The 18265-nt window shown below is 43.2% G+C and overlaps 1 protein-coding gene across 2 annotated transcripts in view; it reads right to left on the bottom strand.

Moving 5' to 3' along the window:
- Nucleotides 1-1111: 1111 nt before the first annotated feature.
- Nucleotides 1112-18265, bottom strand: part of Crlf3 (cytokine receptor like factor 3) — a 32634-nt gene continuing 15480 nt past the window's right edge. The window contains exons 2-8 of one of the 2 annotated variants that reach the window (XM_021176551.2): nt 16999-17206; nt 13866-13953; nt 12968-13145; nt 11559-11781; nt 10013-10145; nt 3195-3307; nt 1112-2357 (exon numbers count right to left, since the gene is read on the bottom strand). In XM_021176551.2, coding sequence (XP_021032210.1) covers nt 2101-2357; nt 3195-3307; nt 10013-10145; nt 11559-11781; nt 12968-13145; nt 13866-13953; nt 16999-17206 — 1200 coding nt within the window. In that variant the 3' untranslated portion in view covers nt 1112-2100. The remainder of the gene's footprint in view (nt 2358-3194; nt 3308-10012; nt 10146-11558; nt 11782-12967; nt 13146-13865; nt 13954-16998; nt 17207-18265) is intronic. The other variant, XM_021176552.1, reaches the window with a different exon arrangement.

Genomic DNA, 18265 nt, shown 5'->3' on the forward strand with positions numbered 1-18265 from the left:
CCTGAGGGTGGCAGTTTTAAAGATCAACTCAACGTGAGTGGATTGTCATTGACAGAGGGCCTCTCCTCCTGGATTTCATCTGCATTTTCTTATTTTAAGGAATGGNTGGGGGTAGGTCTATTTGGTGTCGCCACCTGCTGTGGACTTGTGTTCATGCTCTGGTTGGTTTGCAAGCTCAGAACCCAACAAACACGTGACAAGGTCGTGATAGCTCAAGCACTTGCTGCCATTGAACAAGGGGCCTCCCCTGAAATTTGGCTATCTATGCTCAAGAATTAGTTGACATTGGTGGCTGGCCTCTTTTGTAGAGTTCGCCCTAGGTCATTTAGTAGTTAATGTCACATAGCACTGCGGTATCCAGGGACAGGCAACTTTCCTCATGCACAGATCAACCTAAGACACAGGGCCGGTGGCGATAGGGTTACCCTATGAAAGGCCTAAGACTGGAGCCATAGCGGATGGGCATAATTACACAGACCTAGTCCAGCCTCATTTTAATAAAATAAAAAGGGGGAGATGTGGAGAGCCGTGCCAGAGGTAACTGCGGGCAACTGATTGGTCATTTCTTTTCCATTGACAAAGACTGCACCTAAAACATTAATGTGCAATCGCCATTATATAAAGAGAGAGATGAAGATGTGTGGAGAAAATGCTTCATCTCCATGTATATATTATAACATGTATTATTTACATATTTATATATATAATGTGTATTATGTATATATTTATATAACATATATTACTTAGATATTATAACATGTATTATCCATGTGTTATGTGTAAGGCACCATGCTGGGTGTGAGATGAGATACAGGATGTAAACAACAGATAAGCAGCCTTTTCAAGTTATAATAACAGCTGAGAAAGATGCCTGGAGCCAGAAAAAAACTTTTCTTTTCTTTTTTCTTTTATTTTGTTTTTTTTCGAGACAGGGTTTCTCTGTGTAGCCCTGGTGTCCTGGAACTCACTCTGTAGACCAGGCTGGCCTCGAACTCAGAAATCCGCCTGCCTCTGCCTCCCAAGTGCTGGCTTTTATTTTCTATTAAATTTCTAATGAAAAGTATATTAAGATTGGATTCATTATACTCACAAAAAACCACAAAATACATTGTTAATTTTTCATTTTTTATTTTTGTTTCAGAAGGCTGGATACGGCACTCTAGAACCTCTAACATGAAAAGGGCACTTACTTATACATAAAACGGGAAGAAAGGTCATGATTGTCCAAAGGGAACATGAATCCCCAAATAAATTATCTTACAAAAATACCACACTTGCTTTTCCACTTTTTTTTTTTACTATTGATAAAAAACAAACAAAAATTCACATTAAAAATTATCTGTATGCTGGTATAACAAGACCACGATTTTTTACATATTAAGTAAGTCAAATAAATATTTTACAGAAATTTAAGTTTAAAAAAAAATAGGTCAAGTATTTATCCTTTATTTCTTTGGTCCACTAAAAGACCAGTTCTCAACCTGCCATTACATTGACTATATAACACTGCACACAGCCCGTGTGCACGGCTGAGGAAGGATGCACATGGGGCCTGCTGTGCACACGTGACCTGCTACACTGCTGTGTTCTTCCAAAAGAAGCTTCACCTTGAGGAATGCAGACCTCTGCCCTCTCTGTGTCACACTCCAGTAAAGAGAAAAGATGCTAACACTGGCTATCACAGATGCTGGCTCAGACCCAGACACTCACGGAGGGGGCGTGGAGAGGGGCGAACACTCTGGACTGGACAAGCACTGAGGAACCTCTTGTTGTCTTCTGTTGTTTTCTTCTGGCTTTCAATTTTGATAAGACTTACTAATGTGACATTTTCTGTTCTAACAACCAACTTCAGGAAGAACAGTGGAAACAAGTATGCAGACTTTTAAAGCTAGTTTGATATTTGTACTTAAAAACATAAACTGAGCTATGGTTTTGTCCACATCACTCAGCTCACTTCTTACTGAAACCTTACAAGGTGAACCCAGAAACATTTTTCATTTCCGGTGGACAGAGAGGTAAGCTCACCTTTTCAAAGTCAGAGACAACTAAACTGAGGACAGAAACAGCAAACACTCACATCAAAGCCAAGCCCTTCAAATGCTAAAATACCAGCACTTTCCATCCGGGGTAGAAAAACGAGCATCCAAAGTAAAGAGGGCCACAGGCCTGCTCGAGCAGCCAGTCAAACACCACCTCCCGGTTATTGGAGCTGATGGTCACTCGGAGCTTGGCGTTCCCACCTTCATGGCTGTTAGAAGTTCCTAGAGTCACAGCTTCGATATCAAATGTGACAGTGGAGCCAGAGGTAACTGCGGGCAACTGATTGGTCATTTCTTTTCCATTGACAAAGACTGCACCTAAAACATTAAAGTCAGTCACCTGAGCAATGCCTGAGAGAATTAAGACAGCGTCTAGATTATTGAAGAGCCGCCTCCTTAGTTCAGAAAAAGGAAGGCTCCAGAAAACTGGGTATTGACAATGGATTTAAAGAGATCAACACCCCCATTCCCACAAGGGAAGCAAAAATCAGGACTTCAGACTTCTGGTGTGAGTTTCCACAGGAACAGCATGGAACGGAACACGATCTCTGCCTCTCAGCCCTCAACAGCAACACTGTTTCCTGTGTAACATACAGGAATCCTGCTCTATTTAATGTTTTATTTCGTGCCACAAAAAAAAAAAAAACTGTTGACTTAGGAGTGATTTATTTATTTTATTCCCCCAAAGATGGAGGGAAAAAGAATCCCAGAGTGGCCTCAAACTCCCAAGTCATAGGATTAGAGGTGTACGCCAGTCCTGTCTGGATTTGGGAAGTAATTTTGAAAGCATAAACACTATGGAATATGGAGCTAAAACACATAAATGACTCTATGTGTGCAATGTGGGTGGGTGTAAATGTGGCATGTGCATGCTGTGGCATGCGTGTGGAAGCCCAAGGACAGCTCTATGGAGTTGGTTCCCTTGTCTCACCTTGATGTGGGTTCCAGGTTGTGGGATCTGCACGGCAAGTACTTAAGCCTGCTAAGCCAGTTACAGCCCTAAGTAGTCTGTGTGTGGTTTTTCTTTTCATAGCTGGGCAGGACTAGTGGTTGCTTCCCCCCTTTGAGGGCTCAAATGGCACCCTCTGGTACCAGTACTTGGATGTTAAGGAGGAGGCTTTCCCGTCAGCTCCTGCACAGCCATGTTTGTCTTACCATTCGTGCTGATACACACAGCTTGGTCCCTCTGCAGAGATTCGTAGCCATTCTGCTTTTCTGCACATACTCCTATACTGTCTCTTCGGTCTGGCTGTCCCACAGTTTCAACTCTGTAATTGAAGTAAAAAGGTCATCTCATTTTTTTCTCTTTTTAAATGTAACATGGGGGGGCTGGCGAGATGGCTCAGTGGGTAAGAGCACCCGACTGCTCTTCCAGAGGTCCAGAGTTCAAATCCCAGCAACCACATGGTGGCTCACAACCATCCGTAAAGAGATCTGGCGCCCTCTTCTGGAGTATCTGAGGACAGCTACAGTGTACTTACATATAATAAATAAATAAATCTTTAAAAATAAATAAATAAATAAATAAATAAATAAATAAATAAATAAATAAATAAATAAATGTAACATGGGATGGGCAAGATGGTTCAGTGGTTAGGAGTACATGCTGCTCTTTCAGGGCACAGTCTCTGCTACTTTGTGGGTTTTTTCCCCCACCCTTTACCTATCCCTCCTGCAACACCCCCCTGTGTGTGTGTGTGTGTGTGTGTGTGTGTGTGTGTGTGTGTGTGAGACTGTCTGACCTGAAAACTTCCAGGGCTTCTACTGTCTCCCCCTCCCATCTCCTCATAGGGACACTGGGTGAGCCAGCTACTTTTTTTTTTTTTTTAATTTATTTTATTTGAATACGTTGTTGCTATCTTCTGACACACCAGAAGAGGGTTTCAGATCCCATAACAGATGGTTGTGAGTCACCATGTGGCTCTTAAGCACTGAGCCATCTCTCCAGCCCGTGCCGGCTACTTTTATGTCAACTTGATAGGAGCTAGAGTTACCTAAAAGGAGGGAACCTCAATTTGAGAAAATGCCTCCATGAGATCTGCCTGCAGGGTATTTCTTTAATTAGTGGGTGATGCCATACTCAGCTTCACTTCTGTAAGAAGCAGGCTGAGCAAGTGAGTAAAGCAGCCCCGTCCATGGCTTCTGCCCCCAGGTTCCTGCCCTGTTTGAGTCCCTGCCCTCACTGCTTTTGATGGTGAAAGGCTACAAGGAACTGTGAGTGAAATAAACCCGCTCCTCCCCAAGTTGCTTTTAGTCATCATAGCACAGTCACTCTAACTAAGACATTGGGATCACAGAGACTCATATGGCATGTCTGGTTCTCATGTGTATCCTGGGCATTCAAACTGAGGTTTTTTTTTTTTGGGGGGGGGGGTTTCGAGACAGGGTTTCTCTGTGTGGTCCTGGCTGGCCTCTTTGAACCTTGTCTGCTCCTCCCTATGCTGTGTGGAGAGACTGCATTGTCCCAGGGAGAGTGCAGCTGGGCTAGGGCTCTGTGGTTTTGCTACCAGGGAACCCCTAGAGGTGCAGCAGCCCTGTGAAACAGGCTCATATTACAGATATGGGTAATGTCACCCAGAGGAATTCTCTCTGACACACTCTTATTATAGTGTGGGGGAGATAAGCTGAGAACTTGCCAGGAGTCGCTCCCTGGCTTTTAATTTGTTTGCATGGGTAGGATTACATGAAGTCACTGGACATTCCTGCCTTGGGTATTCATGCACAGTCCTGGTTATGACAGAATTAATAGGCTTTTTTCTCTGTGTTTCTCTTTTTTAAAAAAAGATTTATTTATTTTATTTATATGAGTACACTGTTGCTGTCTTCAGACACACCAGAAGAGGGCATTGGATCCCACCCATTACAGATGGTTGTGAGCCACCATGTGGTTGCTGGGACTTGAACTCAGGACCTCTGGAAGAACAATCATTGCTCTCAACCACTGAGCCATCTCTGCAGCCCCTTCTCTGTGTTTCTTAATATCACTTTTCTAAAATGTAAAGTCAGTACTCTTGATTGACTGCAGTGGTTGTTTGATTCTGTGTAAACTACATCATGGCATTAGTCTCTTCTCCCACTGTGGGTATACAGCATTGGGTATCATAGAGAATCTGGGTTTAAGAAAAAGAAGGCTGGGCGTGGTGGCACACGCCTTTAATCCCAGCACTTGGGAGGCAGAGGCAGGCGGATTTCTGAGTTCGAGGCCAGCCTGGTCTACAAAGTGAGTGCCAGGACAGTCAGGGCTACACAGAGAAACCCTGTCTCGAAAAACCAAAAAAAAAAAAAANAGTCCAAGGCCAGCATGGGCTACATAACAAGGCTGTCTCAGAAACAAACAAACAAAAAACTCAAAAAAACAAAAACAAAAAAACCCCAAGGAATTGAGAGAAGGCTCAGTGGGTAAAAAGCTTGTTACAACTCTGACAATGTGAGCTTGACCCACAGAACTCACCTGTGGAAGCTGAGAACACACTCTTGAAAGTCATCCGACCTTCCCATGCATGCATGCTGAGTGCACCTACACTCATGGTAAGGCACACATACAAATCAAAATACGCATATGTGTATACACACATATGCAATAATAATAATAATAAAAATAATAAATAAAGCAAACCAGGTATGGTGATACATGTAATCTTGGCACCAAGAAGGCAAAAATAGGATTGCTGAAAATTTGAAGCCAGCCTGGGATACACAGTGAATTCCACCCAGACTAGCCTAGGCTATAAATTAAGACCCTTATTGTGGGATGCTGGGGATGGGGAATGGAGGAGGTACCAAAGCAAGCACTGAAGCAAATTCACATATCTCACAGCTATTAACCTCTGGGGGTGGTAGTACTGCCATGATACTAGCACCCAGGCACAGGGAAAAGAGGGTGCTGCAAGTTCTAGATCGGGATGGGCACATATTAAATTCTTATTTAGCTGACTTCAGACACACCAGAAGAGGGAATCAGATCCCATTACAGATGGTTGTAAGCCACCATGTGATTGCTGGGATTTGAACTAGGGACCTTCGGAAGAGCAGTCAGTGCTCTTAACCACTGAGCCATCTCTCCAGCCCACATATTAAATTCTTAGCCAACCAGAATACCACAGTGAGAACCTGTTTCAAAACACAAGTGAACGACTGACTGTCTGTTTGTTTAAGTTTCGACTGGTGGAGTGCCCAGCCCACTGTGAGATGTACCACTCCTTAGCAGGTGGGTGTGGGGTATACAAGACAGGTAGCTAAGCAGGCCAGAGGAAGACAGTTAGTAGCCTTCCTCTATCTTTTCTGCTTCAGTTCCCGACTCCAGGGTTCCTCTCACCTCCTGCCCTGGCTTCCCTCGGTGAGGGACTGTGACCTGTAAGATGCAATACATCCTTCTTCCCAGGATGCTTTTAGTCAGTGTTTTATCCCCTCACCAGAAGGCAAGCTGACAGTAGGATGAGCAGACGGCAGTGAGCACAGGACCTGCGGTAACTACACTTCTAACATTTGAAGCCTGACACACGATCCCTGGGTGCTTCTGTTTCTTAACTTAAAAAAGGAAGCTGCTTAAAAAAACAGGCGATGGGGCTCGGTTTGGTAGCTCAGCATAAAAGGAGAATGCTGCATGCTCACAGGCTCTGCAGTACGGAGGCGGAGGCAAGGGGATCAGCAGTTTAAGGTCATTCTCAGCTTTATAGTGAGTTTGAGGCCAGCCTGGGATACACTAGACCCCATCTCAAAACAAACTAAAAAATAGATGACAGAAAAGAGGTTACCATACAGGGGCTGGAGAGACGGCTCAGGGGTAAGAGCATGTACTGTTGTTGCCTGTAATTGCAGCCCCTGGGGATCAACTGGCCTCTGAGGGCACCCGCACTCACATGGCAGATGCACACAGACACATATAACTAAAACGTAAATTGATGATGCCAGGAAAAGTTAAAAGCAGGCAAAGAAAACAGGAATGTTCAGCCAGGAGATGGGAGAGGCACGGAGAAGTGCCGTCAGCAGACTCAGGCACCATGGCAGAGAGGCTAAGCATTCAGCCAGAAACAAGGCCTCATTGCTTCAGAGGCTCTACCAAGCATGTCCAAGCCATGCCCACAGTCATGCAGCCAAGGGTAATTATGAATTTATCCCCAACACAGAATTGCATACTTATTTAAAATATTTAGACTTAAAAAAAAAAAAAAACCTGGTACTCCCCACCCTCCTATAATGGCACTGCTCAGTCCTTAAGTGCACATTTTCTAGATGACAACACTAAGTCACGATGCCAAAAGGTTGGCCATACCTGCAAGTCATCCAGAAGCCACAGCAAAGACAAGCTGGCTAAACAAGAGGCGTGCCTGGGAGTGTACAGCACCCTCCTAAAGAGCAGGTCCTTCAGAAGCCCCTCATTCAGCCACACTCAGCTGCCCCGCCCCCATTCACCTCCTGGTTTACCTGCCGCTGCTTTTGAACACGGGTAGAAAACTCTTAATTCACATTCAATGACAACCATGCAAAGTCTGCCTGAGACTGAGCAGAATGGAGTCTCGTTAATCACCCTGCCCAGAGTGGCCCAAGTGCGGCTTCTCTGGGGAAGACAGAGTTTGATTAAGCCTGCTGTCAGACCCGTCAGCAGACGGTAGGCAGTGAGATCCCATCAGTCTGTATCACTGACAAGTATGGAAGCCATCAATCAAATATTCCTTTATATCCACAGAGGGAATTGAAACCATAAGACAGCATTAGGATCACGAAATACAGAGAGGAAAAGATACTAAAATCGGAAAGGGAAGGGGGCAGCCCTGTGGAGGAACAAATGCTTTACATGCCCCAGGCCTGACTGTGCAGCTACAGCACCAACACCAGCGGGACTGCAGCCTTCACACCTCCTTCCTCACAGAAAAGACAACAGAGACAGACGAAATGGCCAGTGGCTAAGACGGCCCTGGGTGTGGTAATTAATGCACAGCTATCCCACTCAGTAGGCTGAGGCAGTCATAACCACTGGATTCTGGAGACAGGCTCCCCGGACTTCAGTTTCAGCTTTGGTACTTACTAGCCGTGAGACACTGAATAATAAACTTCTTTGTGCCTCAATTTTCTCCCTTCTAAAATGGTCAACTACATTCATTAAATTGGTTACTCTAAGACAACAATGAGGTTTGCTTCGCAGCTCAGGCAGCAGAGTGCTTGCCTTGCATTTACCAAGCCCTGGCTTCAGTCCTCAGCACCAATAAGCCAGCGGAGTAGTGCACAGCTCTTATATCTGCTCTTGGGAAGTGGAAGCAGGGGGCTCAGAAGTCCAAGGCTTTTCCCAGCTACTCAGCCTGGTACATGAAACCACATGCACTAGCCCTTGGCCCAGATTTAGATAGCAACTGCAATAATTTATTTATCGTCATTCTCATTGGCACTCTAGTCAGCCTCTCTCTACCAGGTTGTAGGAGGTCTGCTGCTGTGCAGAAGCACCCAGGTTTGAGGAATTTCACTAATGAAGGTATTTCTCTACAAAGAAAAGTCACTACGTGGGGCATAAGCAGGTTTTGGGTTTCAGGTTCTGCCATAATTAGATATAGAATTATTTCCATGATCCTGAGACACACAAGTATCAATGGTTTGGTTCTCAGCAGGCCCTGTTAGGGAGAAAATCCTGCCACCTAACAGCTGACAAGCTCACAGAAATGGAGCTGACTTGTCACAGGCTACAGTACTGGAGGTGAGCGGGGACAGCCCTCTTCTCTGTGGGCCCATTATCTCAAGTGTTTATTGTAGAAGTGGAAAGCTAACACAGACTCATTTTCCTCCTCTCTTGGCATTCTTCTAGTGATTCAATCATTCTTTCTTTATGACTTAGTGGGTAAGAGGAGGCGAAAGAGGAGAAAGAGAAAGCATAAACCCATCCTGACAGTGGGGGTCAGCTCAAATGATGTGGCTGAAGGGGAACACAGCAACACTAGCTCACACAAAACTTCCAGATGTTCTCCCACGCCTTACCAAGAAAAGCAGAACAGACAAAAATCCCTACCATCTGAGGTTGGTAAGAGGCTCAGGGTTCTGGTAAAGACACTGGTCACAGCCCGGAACGGGATTTGAAATCTAGAACCTACATGGTAGAAAGTGAATCCACTCCTGCAAGTTTGTATCCCACAATACACACACATGTAATTAAGAAAAACATTTAAAGAGTATTATTTATTTATTTAATGATATCAGCACCCTGTCAACACACACCAGAAGAGGGCATCAGATCCCATTACAGATGGTTGTGAGCCACTGTGTGGTTACTGGGAATTGAACTCAGGACCTCTATAAGAGCAGGCAACGCTTTTAACTGCTGAGTCATCTCTCCAGCCCAATTAAGAACATTTTTAAAGAAATAAAAATATTTGATAACCTTGAGACTCAAAATCTTGAGGCGATTCTGTTACCCTGAAGTACGCATGGTAAAATCCAGGCAGTTTGCTTTGCTGTACAGACAGGGTCTTACCCAGCCCATGCTGACATGCTTTGTGCTGAGGCCATCTTGAATTCCTCCATCTCCTGAGTTCTGGAGTGACAGGTTTGCACCACCATGCCTCTGACTTTTAAAAACTTCTAAAAGGTTTTCTATTCATCCTTACTTACCAGAGCAAAAGACAAACAAATCAAGTACCAAGCTTTTATACGGAACCCCACAGACACAGACAACTGAAACAGGAAAAGTCTGAATGAAGCCTTGTCAAAAGCCTGGTGTAGTTAGGCATGCCTTTAATTCCAGCACTTGGAAAAAGGAGGCAAGCAGACTTCTCTAAGTTTGAGCCCAGTCTGGTCTTTGCAAGCTCCAGGCCAGCCAGGGTTACACAGTAAGACCCTGTTTCAATAAAACAACACAAAACAAAAGCGTTGCCAAGCTGACCCTGTAAGAGATGGACTAAAGCTGGGGCGTGCCAAGCTCAGACTCAGGCACACCCCACACGCTCCAGTACACAGCCAGAGGCATGCCAGGCATGTCCCAGTCCACTTGCCTGAATGTCAGTGTCTGCCCACAGAAGTAGGTTGGAGCGCTGGAGTAGAGAACGCCCGAGGACTCGGCATCATTCCGGAGGGCTATATTCCTTCGACTGCTCAGACTGTATCCCTCAAAGCCAGTTGTCCACTCTTTCAAGACAAAGACACAAAAAATTATAATGATCTTTTCAAGGGATACACATTGAATAGAACTGAGTCACAGTAACTACTTAGAAAGATCTTGGCTAAATTTAATAAAGATTTAGTAACAGAGAATTGGGCTTAGACCCACAAATTACAAAAAAAAAAGTTTGGTAAATTCCTGTACTATTTGAAAAATTAAATGATGGTCTTCTATCTGAAAAAGAAATTATGTTTAAATTTAATAATTTGAGGTTATTCCAATGTCAATAAGAATGAGTTAATAAGAGGTAGAGACAAGGTTCTGTAATAGAGCATGTATTTATTAGCATGTATGAGGATCTGAGTTTAACCCATAGCACCTCGTTAAAATGAATATATCAAACAATTGGAGAGATCACTCAGCTGTGAAGAACACTCGTGGAGGATCAAAGTTCAGTTCCCAACACCCTTTTCAGTCAGCTTATGGCAGCCTATAACTCTGGTGGCTTCCACAGAACCAGCAAACATGTGAACACATACACACACATCCACAAATAAATATGTATATTAAGATTTATGTATTTATTTTATGTATATGAGTACACTGTAGCTGTCTTCAGACACACCAGAAGAGGGCATCAGATCTCATTACAGATGGTTGTGAGCACCATGTGGTTGCTGGGAATTGAACTCAGGACCTCTGGAAGAGCAGCCAGTGCTTTTAACCATTGAGCCATTTCTCTAGCCCAATATATCTTTTTTTTTTTTTTTTTAAAGATTTATTTATTTATTATATGTGAGTACACTGTAGCTGTCTTCAGACACTCCAGAAGAGGGCGCCAGATCTCATTACAGATGGTTGTTAGCCACCATGTGGTTGCTGGGATTTGAACTCTGGACCTTTGGAAGAGCAGTCGGGTGCTCTTACCCACTGAGCCATCTCACCAGCCCCCAATATATCTTTAAAGAAAAACAAAATAAAGCTACTAAGTGTATAGATACCCAGGTATGTGGCTCATGGCGGTAGCCCACCTACCTGGGAAGCTGAAATGAGACTTGTTGTGTTCAAAATAATGTTGGGCAACACAGCAAGATCCTAACTATTGTAGGAAAAAGAGTATGCCCTTTAAATCAGGAATGGAGGAGAAAGACCAACATCAAGTTTATAAGACTTTTAGAGGGTCTAGAAAAGTCAGTGTCCTAGGCACCATTTTCAGTGTGTGGTTTTAGGTGATACTCAATCGTGACTCCAGAGGCCAGCCTACTACACGGATGTGATGAAAGTCATTTCCAGGAGTGATCTAAGGAAAGGATGGTTCCACAGTCTCTCAATTCAGGATCATCCTTAGGAAAAGTGGTTAGGAATCCCAGCACATGAGGTGAAAAAAAGTTCCTATACCCCATGGAGCTTCAGGTCTGACATGGTAAGAGCATACATACCATGAGGCACCAGTGTGGAGTGCCCTGTCTGGGGAACACTCCAAGGACTCCATTCCTGCCTGCCGTCTCCTCGGGCGCAGACTCTGAATTGATAATCCACATTGGGGTCTATGTGCAACACTATGAATTCCGTTTCAGAACCTACATACACGTCTTCAAAATGATTTGCAGTACATTTTCGGAACTGAAGCCTGTAATCTTGGGCTGTGAAGTCATCATCCACCTATGGAGAAGGATTTAAGTTAGGTAAAATCCAGAGAACCAGGATATCTAGACAACACACAGGTCTATGTGCTGAACAGGGGCAGTATGGACCATTCTGGGGGAAGGCACAGGCAACATGCTATCAATATTTCCTTTCCTTTCCTTTTGTTTGACCTGAGATAGGGTCTTACTATATGTAGCCCAGGCTGGCCTTGAATTCATGGTGATCTTCCTGCCTCAACTTCCCAAAGGCTAGGATTACAGGTTTGCATTATCACACGCAGTTGCTTCTCCTTTCCTTCTTCTCTGAGAGTAAGTCTTATTCTATTTTCCAGCCTGTCCTTGAACTGACCACCCTCCTGCCTTGGTATCCCAATGCTATGTTAGCGTGCCTGGTTCCTTCCTTCTTGCTCTGAATGATTTATCAACAGCCAAGATACAATGACTAATTTGGACATGGTTTCTAATTAAAATATAGTAACTCAGATATACAGATTTAAAGAATATATGTAAAAAAAGTATATTCACACACATATATTTATATAAAAATGTATTTAAAAAAGAAAGAACAGAATTCTTGGAAATACCAAGTGTAAGGAAACTACAGAAATATTTGTTTCGTTATTTTTTTTGCTTTGTTTTGATACATAGTGGTGTGTAGTCCTGGCTGGTTTGGAACTCACTATAAATCAGACTGGCCTCATAGTCACAGAGATACAGCTGTGTTACTGCCTGAGTGCTGGGATTGAGAGTTTGCACCTCCATGACAGTACTATACTTTAGAACTCTTAACAAGTATTAAGATGAACTAAGCTGAAAATGCACTATTATCTTCTGGCTTTTTGAAGCAATAGGAATGGGAGAAATCCTCAGTTCATTAACTGTTACGTTACATGGAAGTGCTTCCCCTGGGGTCTCACTGACGTCAGAGATCCTTCCAAGGGGCTCTGACTGCCAGCACACAAACAAACAAAGCTTGAGCTCTTTATTTGATACAAGAAGAACTATCTTGGTCTACATTTTCTGTGAATTTAATTTTATTTATTAATAGAAAGGAAGGAAGGATGGAAGGAAGGAAGATACACAGACAGACAGCAGGGGGGATTTTTGTTTGGAAAGAGAAAAATGTATTAGGTAAGAAGAATCGTAGAAGTCCCCAGTCACAAGTCCATCACGGTGATACCGCTTCTGCAACTGGCACATACCTTACACCATCGCACTATGATGCCTCCAGGTTTCTCTATTAATTCTTCAATCTGTACTGGTGGGCGGGAAGCTACTGTTCCATGCTTAAAAATGTGGTCTTTCACTATGTTAAGAATGGAATCGTCCAACTGAGCCGACAAACAGGGTACATCAACTAGCAACGGCACTTCTGGTAAGCTGAGGAAACAAAGTTCTAGTGTTTAAACTATGCTTACATGGAGAAGGAAATGAAACGACTATTTTAGACCGGTCACACGCTAGAAGAACACTGAAGGCCTCAACAAATAAGTAAGAAGCTGAAGCCTTTGTTGTGAGGGGCTTTCATCTTCATATTACATAAAGATTCTCTTCCCCAATAACTATAAGCAAGACAAAAAAACTGAAAAGGGTGTGGTAGCACGTGCTTACAATCCCAGCACTCCAGAGACTGAAACACAACAATCACAAGCCAGAGGTTTGCCTGAGCTATATACACAAAAAACACACAAAAAAAGACAAAATTGATAAACTCACAACTATCGAACTTTTATCAAAAGATCTTGTTTACTGAAGTAAGAGTTGATTGCAGTAAGACATTTAAAATGTTTTTCTTATGCAGAGACCATGACAATTCTCTATGTAGTGCTCCCAACTTCACCGTGTGATGCTTTGAAAGCAGGCACCAGAAGTTTTAAATTTAACAATTCTCTTCTCTACTGGACTTGAAAAGAATCTATAATACTATGTCAAAGATTCCAACCACAACTGTTTAACACCAGAAATAACGATAATGGACAGTATAAATTTGAAAAACAGATTCTCTATTTCCTGTAATCACATTTTTTCGACGAAAAATTGAGAGGAAAGCAAAATAAGTACTTAAAAATAAGTCTAAACGAAGAGACAGACTGTCGTTACCTGTCCAGCTGAATGTGCGAGGCCTTTTTGGTAAAGTTCCACAATTTATCACTCTGTTCTTCGATACCACCAAGAATGGCAATCTCACCTACAATTGAGGGTAAGAAAACTAGCTGAGTACAAAACCAGCCACATTTGAAAGTCAGGATTATCCAGTAACCAACAAAGCTCATGTCTATTGGATTTCCAGCTTTGTTCAAAGTTAACTGCTGAGCTATGCACCAACAAACTCTCAAAATGACTTGGTAAGCCAGAGGGAAAAAGGGGGGTTTGGCAAAATTTTGCAAGAGACCAAAGATTCTGCTCTATAACTGAAAATCTAGTTCAACAACCAGTTTTATACAGAGCAGAAGGTCGGGGACATTTCCTCATTCCTATTTATCAATTAAGAGTTTTTCATCCTGTTTTTTCCTTACATTAATATACTAGGGAGAGACATCTGCACACGTGGAGGGAAGAGGACAGCTTGTGTGAGTTACTGCTTTTCACCATGTGAGTTTCAGTGACCTACCTCAGGTTGTCAGGCTTGGCACCAAGCTCCTTCAACACTGAGCCACCTGACCAGTACTTTTTACTGTCTTTTTTTGTTTGTTTTGTTTTGTTTTTTTGTTTTTTGTTTTCCCAAGACAGGGTTTCTTTGTATAGACCTGGCTGTCCTGGAACTCACTTTGTAGACCAGGCTGGCCTCAAACTCAGAAATCCGCCTGCCTCTGCCTCCCAAGTGCTGGGATTTACTGTCTTTTTAAAGGTAAAACATTGAGCAGACATGGTGGCACACGCCTTTAATCCCAGCACTCCCACCAAATTCCTGGCTCCTCTTTGTCAGTTCTAGTAGAAACAAAGTGCTATCTTAAAAGCAACAGTAGGATATAGGACCTTAAACAGCCAAATGATGCCAATGACATACCTGTCATCCTGCCACTTGTGAGACAGTGGCAGGAGGACAGATCTGAGTTTGCGACAAGCCTGTGCTATATAATGAGATCCTGTACACTCACACTATTTGGATCAGAAATTACTCAACACAGCCTAAGAAGGAAGGCTACATAGAGGGGATGGAAATGGCCAGCCTCTACACGGTCCACAATGATGAAAGATATTCTCATATCATCCTGGAGTTTCTAAAAGATTGGGGAGGGTGCATGCACACCATGGCATGCGTATGGAAGTCAGAGGATGACTTACAGTTGGCCCTCTCTCTCTACCATGTGATTCCCAAGATCAAGCTTAGTTCATCAGGCTGGGCAACAAGTACCTTTACCCAATGAGCCATCTTGTTAGCCCCAACTCAAGTTTTCGGGAGAGAATATGACCTTCTTTACTGAAAGAAACACAGACACTCTGAATGCTCCTTCAAAAGAATCTAGGGCCTGGGAGGTAGAGGCAGTGTGATCAGAAGTTCAAGGGCACCTTTAGCTAATAGGAAGTTCAAAGCCAGTCTAGGTTAGGAGACTCTGTCTTCTAAACAAAACAAAAACAAACAAACAAACCTCGGAGGCTGGAGACAGGGCTCAGGGATCAAGAACAATTACTCTTGCAGAAGAACCAGGTGTGTTTCCTAGCACCCACATGGTTCACATTGAAAACTCTATCTTCAGGGGATCCTGTCTCCACAGACACCAAGTATTCCATGGTACACATACATATATTCAGGCAAAACACTTATAAAAATAAACAAAGAGGGCTGGAGAGATGGCTCAGAGGTTAAGAGCACTGACTGCTCTTCTGAAGGTCCTGAGTTCAATTCCCAGCAAACACATGGTGGCTCACCAATCATCTGTCATGGGATCTGATGCCCTCTTCTGTTGTGTCTCATAATCATCCGTTATGAGATCTAGCGCCCTCTTCTGGATTGCCTGAAGACAGCTACAGTGTACTTACATATAACAAATAAATCTTGAAAGAAAGAAAGAAAGAAAGAAAGAAAGAAAGAAAGAGAGAGAGAGAGAAAGGAAGAAAGAAAGAAAGAAAGAAAGAAAGAAAGAAAGAAAGAAAGAAAGAAAGAAAGAGAAAAAAGGAATACCCCCCCACACACACACACACAGAAGCTTTTTATTCCTTGGGAGGAAGAGGGAAGAATTTAAAACTTAAAGTATTTCTGAACTATAAATAAAACCTCAAGCATTAAGTGCAAGGACAAACAAGTATGTGCCTCAAAGGATTTATTTTCAAAAATGAAAGCACAGTCCTCAATGAGATGGGTGTGCACACTCCTGCCCTGTGCTGACCTGCTTCTGGGTCTGTTTCCAAATTCACAGCCTCCGGGGGAAGACGGTCTGTGGTTCTGCTAAAAAGAATGTTCTCAAAGGCACTATTATGTCAGTAAAAGATAAACATGGCTCAGTGAGGATTACAATTAGCTACACAGTAATTGTGAGGCCTGGGCCAGTCTTATTACATAACTCTCACTTGAAACATTCACCCCACTCCTGCCAGTCCTGCTCAGAATCACAGTAGCCTCTTTCCTTTGCTTGATGAATTTCTCTAAGCCTCAGTGGAATCCCCACAGAGGGCTGTCCTGTACTTCTCCAGACAGAGTCCTTTGTTCTTAAGGTTTTAGATCTTACTCAGCATGACTCTCACGAATTACAAACCCCAAGAAACACAACTTTTTTTTTTTGTTTTTTCGAGACAGGGTTTCTCTGTGTAGCCCTGGCTGTCCTGGAACTCACTCTGTAGACCAGGCTGGCCTCGAACTCAGAAACCCTCCTGCCTCTGCCTCCCGAGTGCTGGGACTAAAGGCGTGCGCCACCACTGCCCGGCTGGGACTGAAAATATAATGCCTGAGCCAGTCAGACGGCTCAGCAGGTAAAGCATCTGCCACCAAGCCTGCTGCCCTGAGAGCTGTATCTCTGGGATACGTAAGACAAAAGTTTAGAACTAACATTTCTGAATTATAAAAAACCTCAAGCATTAAGTGCTAGGACAAATAAGTATGTGCCTCACAATCTAATTATGTATTAGATACCATAGCACCTTCTGGAACAATCACTCTATGGTCCTGTATTATAAACTATTTCAAGGCAAAAACATCCCAGGGACTCTTCAGATGGTAAGAAATCTGCTAGCATCCTACGAAATCACCCAGGCATCAATCGGAGTGTAAGGATTTAACAGGTTCCCTTTATCCCACCTTCTCGGACCAGGTCATCTGCAGTGTTGACCCCATGCTCTATGAGCTTCTGGCAGTCATCTAGTGGTTTGATGGTCTCCTGTTCAATGGTGTCCACCTCTTGCAAAAGGGTCACCAATCGCTCATCCAATAGCTTCCCAAGGGTTCCTTTTAAATCACTAAAATGCTGTTTGAGGACATCTCTTGTCTGTGAAGCACTCTCCTTTATCTAAAAAGAAAATAAAAACTCAAGTTCAGAATCTTTACACAGAGTTAGCCTACAGGCATCATTCATAATTACCAAATTGTATCACACAACCACCATCTTCCACTCATTAAAAAAAGACTGTATGTTATACTAGGATTGAACCTATGGCCTCATGTACACTAGGCAAGCATTCTACTGCTGAGTTATTATATAACCACAGTGCTCCCTTCCCTTGCTTTTCTTAATTAAGACGAGATCTAACCACATAACCTTCGTTACATAGTAAGTTTATAATCTTTTTTTTTGTTTTGTTTTTGTTTTTGTGAGACAGGGTTTCTCTGTGTAGCCTTGGCTGTCCTGGAACTCACTCTGTAGACCAGGCTGGCCTCGAACTCAGAAATCCTCCTGCCTCTGCCTCCCGAGTGCTGGGATTAAAGGCGTGCGCCACCACGCCCGGCAAGTTTATAATCTTACCTTCTAAGTGCTAGGATTATAGGGTGCATCATCAACCTAGATCACGCTTGTTTAAAAAGAAGTGTAGGGGATGAGAGGGTCTTCAGTATAGCTCTGGTTGGCCTGGAGCTTGCTCTGATCCTGTGACCCTCTGACCTCAGCTTAGCAGAAAATTTTAATGTAGCTAAGCATGGGAGAACACGCCTATAATACCAGCACTCAGAAGGCTGAGGTTAAATGCTCATAAATTTGAAGCTTGCTCTCACAAGAAATTTTTTGTTAATTGAGTTATATACACTCAAGGTACACTGTGTTTTGATACACATACAAGCAGTTGATACTTCTGTCAAGCTAATCAATGTATCCATCTTTTGACATAGTTACTTTATTTATTTTTTCCTCTTTTTGTGTGTGTGTGTGGGGGGGGGGGCAAAGTTTCCCTGTATTGCTTTGACTGTTCTGGAACTCAATCTGTAGACCAAGCTGGCCTCAAACTCAGATCCAAGAGTGCTGAAACGAAAGATGTGAGCCACCACACCTGGTTTGATGTAATTAAAGAAAACTTTTAAAACTGTATGGAGAGGGAGAGAAAGAGAGGGAGAGGGAGAGGGAGAGGGAGAGGGAGAG

The sequence above is a fragment of the Mus caroli genome, chromosome 11, assembly GCF_900094665.2.
Source record: "Mus caroli chromosome 11, CAROLI_EIJ_v1.1, whole genome shotgun sequence".
In the NCBI taxonomy this organism is placed as follows: domain Eukaryota; kingdom Metazoa; phylum Chordata; class Mammalia; order Rodentia; family Muridae; genus Mus; species Mus caroli.